At 53.4% G+C, this 5,693-nt stretch overlaps 2 protein-coding genes across 2 annotated transcripts in view; one reads left to right on the forward strand and one right to left on the reverse strand.

Moving 5' to 3' along the window:
* Positions 1-5,693, reverse strand: part of PSMB4 (proteasome subunit beta 4) — a 19,824-nt gene that overhangs the window by 4,769 nt on the left and 9,362 nt on the right. The window lies entirely within an intron of this gene.
* POGZ (pogo transposable element derived with ZNF domain) overlaps positions 256-5,693 on the forward strand; it is a 12,271-nt gene continuing 6,833 nt past the window's right edge. The window contains exons 1-7 of the mRNA XM_026863936.1: positions 256-365; positions 1,251-1,430; positions 2,352-2,621; positions 3,406-3,515; positions 3,915-4,249; positions 4,918-5,072; positions 5,466-5,566. Coding sequence (XP_026719737.1) covers positions 296-365; positions 1,251-1,430; positions 2,352-2,621; positions 3,406-3,515; positions 3,915-4,249; positions 4,918-5,072; positions 5,466-5,566 — 1,221 coding nt within the window. The 5' untranslated portion in view covers positions 256-295. The remainder of the gene's footprint in view (positions 366-1,250; positions 1,431-2,351; positions 2,622-3,405; positions 3,516-3,914; positions 4,250-4,917; positions 5,073-5,465; positions 5,567-5,693) is intronic.

Consider the following 5,693-nt stretch of genomic DNA (forward strand, 5'->3'; position numbering starts at 1 on the left):
AGGTGCTTGGGAAGGAGAGATGGGGAGGGGAGGCTGTGTATGGGATGGTGTAGACCCCACGGGGGTCCTGGGTGAGGAACAGCGTGGCCTCACGCTTCAGTTGGTCTGTAGACGATAGTACTGCAGGGTGGGGGTCTTTTTAATTTGCTTATTTGATTTTGAGAAGAAAAAAAAAAAACCAAAGGTAGAAAGCTCGTATTGAAAGTGTTTCAGATGGGCTCAGTTTGCTCATGGTAACGGCACTGTTGGACTGCAGGGATTTCCCGTGAGGAACGTGCGGCCTGTTCAAAACACAATGAACCAAGTTGGGATCGTTCTGAACGTGCAGCAGGGTCAGACAGTGAGACCCATCACCCTCGTCCCAGGTAAGGGCTGGAGCAAGCCCCGCCCGCTGTCGTGGTTCGGTTTAGAGTACCCAGGGTTAAACAAAAAAAAAAAAAAAAATCATCTGTATGTATTTGAAATCTGCATTTCACCTGCATATCCAGTAGCTCTGCGGGGGGGAGGTTGGGTCTGCACTAGGTGAGGTTTGTCCGTGCTTGTGGCCGTAATTCTGCTCGCCGTGTTGCAGCGGGGCCGGCCCGGTGGTCGGAGTCACCACCCACTTTGCAGAGCAGGGGACTTGCAGCGGGAAGGAGCGTCGGTCTCCGAGCTCCGTGTGATCTGGCCCCTTCAAACCCCTCCTCAGTTAACTGAACTCCAAAGTCCCAGCCCCCCAGCACCCCTCCTCCTTGCTTCCCCGCTCCCCGTGCCGTGCTAGTTCTGGAAGCCGAGCCCCGAGGACAACTCTTCCAGCAGGACTTTCTGCTGAGGGGTCCTGTCCCGCGCCACCGGGGACTGACCCGGGGTGCCACCGGCACCGCCGCGTCGCAAAGCCATGCTGGGCCTGAGTCGCCTTTCGCCCTCCCCAGAGCGAACCTCCAGAGCCTCGCGCTGCCAACTGCAGCTGTAGGATCACCCCTGTCCTGCCATCCCAGCCTTCCCCGAGTTCCCTGGGCCTGGCGACCAGGGCTGTGAGCCCCGCGACACATTTGTGCTCCGAGGCCACTCAGGAAGACTCCACCTGAAAGTTGTAAATGCAGTCCCCGCTCTGTCTGCGTCCGCGTCCACTCTTAGTCCGGTTGGGAAGTGAAATTAAGGTGCTGAACGCTTGAAGCTTCCCCTGGAGTCGCCGGGCGTCCGGGGAGCTCAGAATTTGGAGAAGGAATTCCGTAACTTGACGCGCCTTGTCTGTTGGTTTGTTTTCGAAGCCCCGGGTACCCAGTTTGTTAAGCCGGCAGTTGGCGTTCCTCAGGTGTTCTCTCAAATGGCCCAGGTGAGACCAGGTACAACCATGCCGGTCCGACCCACCACCAACACTTTCACTACGGTCATTCCGGCCACGCTCACCATCAGGAGCACGGTACCACAGTCCCAGGCACAACAGCAAAGTAAGTCCACTCCCAGCACCTCCACAACTCCTACCGCAACGCAGCCAAGCACCCTTGGACAGTTAACTGTGCAGCAGCCAGGGCAATCCAGTCAAGCTACTAACCCCAAATTAGGTAAGACTTGCCATGGAAAAGCGAGGGCACTCGACCGTATAACACTGTCTATGATTTGAGCTTCAAACGTACGGCGCAGCAGCTAAAAGGCAGAAGTTGAGTCAGAGCTCCTGGGTTCTATTTTTGCCTCTGTCACTGACTCACGCTTCAGCTCTCTTGCCAACCTGGAGAATGAGGCTGGTCCTGCCATCGTGTCCAGTTTGGTTTGGGAACTAGATAAGGCTGGGTTTGTAGAATGTTCTGAGCCCGTCAATTAGGAGTCCCCAAAAGTGAAAATTACTGCTAGTTAATCGCTTGTGTTTTTTAAAAGGTGAAGCACGTGATGAACACATGCAGAAACCGTGTTGCTTTTTTTTCCTCTCTCGAACGTTGGCTGAATTCATGAGTGAAATGATTGCTCAAGAATAGTGACAATTTAAAAAGGAAAAAAAAAAAATATATATATATATATACTTCTTCAGACAGCAAGTAGTCAGGTTGTTTTTAGCTTTAAGTGGCCGCAGTCATACGCAGCTGCGTTTAGAAGAGAAAAACGAGTAATTGTGGTGACCATCAGTATCCCGTCGAGTTCATCGTGGGACTTGGCTCACGTCTTGGCCTGTGACCCGGAAGGTCAGGGAGGTTCCCTGCCCAGTCTGGCCGGCCTCGGCGTTACTGGGCAGGGCAACTGGTGGCTCGGTTGCCGCTGGTGAAGGCTCCGGGCAGCAGAGGAAGAGAAGGCGTTGTAGCTGGGGGCGGGATTCACACCGTGGATCAGATCTCACTGATTCCTCATTAGTGTTCTTGTATTATCCATTCCCTTGGCAGTGAGTATTGCGAGCTTTGTGACTGTAAAGAGACCCGGAGTGACTGGTGAGAACAGCAATGAGGTTGCTAAGCTAGTGAATACCCTGAACACCATTCCTTCGTTAGGACAGAGCCCTGGCAATGAGGTTGCTAAGCTAGTGAATACCCTGAACACCATTCCTTCGTTAGGACAGAGCCCTGGCCCGCTGGTGGTTTCCAACAGCAGCCCCGTGCATGGTTCCCAGAGATCTAGTGTTTCAGAGTCGTCGTCGTCGTCGTCATCGTTAAAAGGTACGGTCTGGGGCTCCTGCACTCCTTGGTTCTGCCGAGATTCGCAAGTTTATTTTCTGGAGTTTAAAAAAAAAAAAAAAAAAGGCTAAACTGTAACTGCCGAGCTTTCACAAGAGGCATAAACACCTGAAAAGCTTTTGCGATTAATTTCTCCGTCTTGACCTGTACGTTTTGTCCAGTGATTGTCTTTTGTTTGTGGGTATCCGCTCGCGTACCTTAACTTGCGCTCCGAGCTGTTAGTGTGCATGCTGCCGCCTCGAGAACACGCACGCACCTGAAATACTCTCTGCAAGGAGGCAAAAGGATAAAATCTTTGCTTCTCTTCTTCCGCAAAAAAACCAAACCAAAACAAAACAAAAAAAAAAGCACCTTCCTAAGGTGTTCGGGAGGCCAGAAGCCGGTTTCAGGTACTTTCCATGTCATCTGTATTCGGAGTTTCTGCTTCAGCTGGGGTGAAGATGAGGCAGTTGTAGTCTGGTGGAAAAAAACAAAGCAAACAAACGGTTAAAGAAAAAAAGGGGAGAGATGAGTCGAGCTGATCTTTCCTCCTTGTTTTTATCTCAGTCCAGTTTTGAGCCGCTCCTTACCGTCGCGGCTGGGGGCTCTGTCCAGTCGCGCGGGCTGCCAGAACTTTGCATGCTTTTGCCTTTTCCCTGCCTCTTCCAGCCTAGCTAGCAGTTAAAAGCGCAGCTCTTGAAACTAAAGCCTTTCAGTGTGCCAGAGAGCTTGCCTAGATTTAAGATTTTTTTTTTCTAGTTTTTGTTTTGTGTTTTTCCTGTTGCAGTCAGTTCATCTCCTATTCCCACATTTGATCTGCAAGACGGTGGCAGGAAGGTCTGCCCGAGGTGTGACGCTCAGTTCCGAGTCACTGAAGCTTTAAGAGGCCACATGTGTGTAAGTAACTGCGGGGCGGCGGCTCCTCAGCGGGGAGTGAAGGAGCAGTTCTCCCTAGATCAGGGACTTCTGTGGAAAGGAAGAACGTGACTAGGAGAAAGGGAGAGGCACAGGAGAGGCCTCGGAGGAGCTTCCACTGCGCCGCTGGCTGCGGGCGGGCAGGGCCTCGCCTCCGAGTCCTGCTGGTGCCAGGCGGTGCCTTTCTGTGCGAGCTTGCGTGTCAGGGAACAGTGGCAATGGAAAATGAGATGCTGCTCCGCTCTCCTCAAGCTTCCTAGAGTTCCGCTGTCTTTCCTTAGTACTGGTTAGTCTTTGTCTGTCTGATAGCATGTGTGGTTCTCCCTAGATACGGTTTAATGTCTGGGGTGTTTTTGTGTTGGGTTTTTCTTTCCCTTTTAGTACTGCTGCCCGGAAATGGTTAAATTCCTCAAGAAAAGAAAATCGCCAGAATCTGAACCAAATATTCAATCTGCAAAGCCTCCATCTCCAGAAAAAACTACAGCTGTTGCTTCACCCCCCTCTTCTACTCCCATCCCTGCGCTGTCCCCCCCTGCTAAAGCTCCAGAGCCGAGTGAAAACGTAGTTGACTCGTCCCAGAGTAAACTCATCATGTTAGTGGATGATTTCTACTACGGCAGAGACGGCGGCAAAGTGAGCCAGCTGCTGAACTTCCCCAAGGTGCCAACCTCCTTCAGGTGTCCGCACTGCACCAAGAGGCTAAAGAACAACATACGGTGAGGGGCGCGGGGCGGCGGGACCCCGCGGGAGCATGAGCCAGTCGTTAGCGTCGGTCTCTCGGGCCCCGCAGCCTCCCCAGGCCGCAGCTTAAGACCAGAACTGAAGCACAAAAGGGGGAGATTTGCCCGTTGTCGCACAGTCCAGTCAGGGCAAGAGTTGCCAGAGGATTGCCTGGTTAGAATAACGGCATTTGTGTTCTTCGGCAGAGAAGTCTCATCTGCTCCTCGCTAGCCTTGGCAGATAATAGGAAGTAATTCTTGGTGAAGAACTGCTCTTTACTCAGGGCACTTCCAGCGGGGGGAGAACACGTTTCTATGACGCAGTGTGTTCTTCTGAGCGAGCCACTGTGGCGTCCCACCGTGATAACTGGACTGGTGGTTTTTCTTTCAAGTTGAAATGTTTTGTCACCATCGGCTGAGCGCCGGGCTGGGGTGGGAAGCCGGTCGTGCAGCCGCTGCGCTGCGGACCCGTCCCCTGCCTTCCCCTAGAGCAGGGAGCAGGGGGTCCTGGGCAGGAGGCTTTGCCTGCTTTTGGTGGGAAGAGCGAGAAGGAAACATCTTAAAGCTGTTAAAAACCTTGTGGTGTAGAGTTCCTGGTGCTTGCAGGGTTACAGGTGCAAAATGTTTGGGTTTCTGTTCACGCGCTTTCTCTTGGCCTCCGTAAGATTTATGAACCACATGAAGCACCACGTCGAACTGGACCAGCAGAACGGGGAGGTGGACGTGCACACCATCTGTCAGCACTGCTACAGACAGTTCTCCACCCCCTTCCAGCTGCAGTGCCACCTGGAGAACGTCCACAGTCCCTACGAGTCCACAAGTAAGTGGTGGTCGGTTCAGGTTCCCGAGGGTCTCTGCCTCCTCCTGGGGCAGGAGCGTCTGTTCCGCCCTGGGGGCCACCGGGAGAATCCACCTCGGTGGCATCGCCGCACATTTACTGTCGAGAGTATCCTGAAGCCTGAGGCCAGCAATAGCGTCCTGGTAGAACCGAGTCTTTATCGGTAGACTGACGCCTGGTCCAGAGTTAGGACGTCTCGTACCCGCCGTTCTAGGAGAACTTTTGCTGCCTTGTGGAAACCTCTCAGAATAGATTTTGTTGTCTCCCCAGTTACCAGAGCCCGGAGGTAGTTTCTTGAGGGGTGGGGGTTTGTTGCGGCAGTTGCTGCTGTCGGCTTTGGTCCCCCAGCAGTTACCGGCTGTTCCTCTCTTGCAGCAAAGTGCAAGATCTGCGAGTGGGCGTTCGAGAGCGAGCCCATGTTCCTGCAGCACATGAAGGACACTCACAAGCCTGGGGAGATGCCCTACGTTTGCCAGGTATTGAAGGTGCTTTAGGTGTTCAGTATTAAGAGCGCGTCCGGGGGAATAAGAGGAGACCTGGCGCTTTCAGCAGGTGTGTGGCTCGCGGCGGCCCAGCGCCGCGGAGCCGCCGCCTTTCCTTCCT

This window comes from Athene cunicularia (genome assembly GCF_003259725.1).
Source record: "Athene cunicularia isolate RWA chromosome 25 unlocalized genomic scaffold, athCun1 chr25_part1, whole genome shotgun sequence".
In the NCBI taxonomy this organism is placed as follows: domain Eukaryota; kingdom Metazoa; phylum Chordata; class Aves; order Strigiformes; family Strigidae; genus Athene; species Athene cunicularia.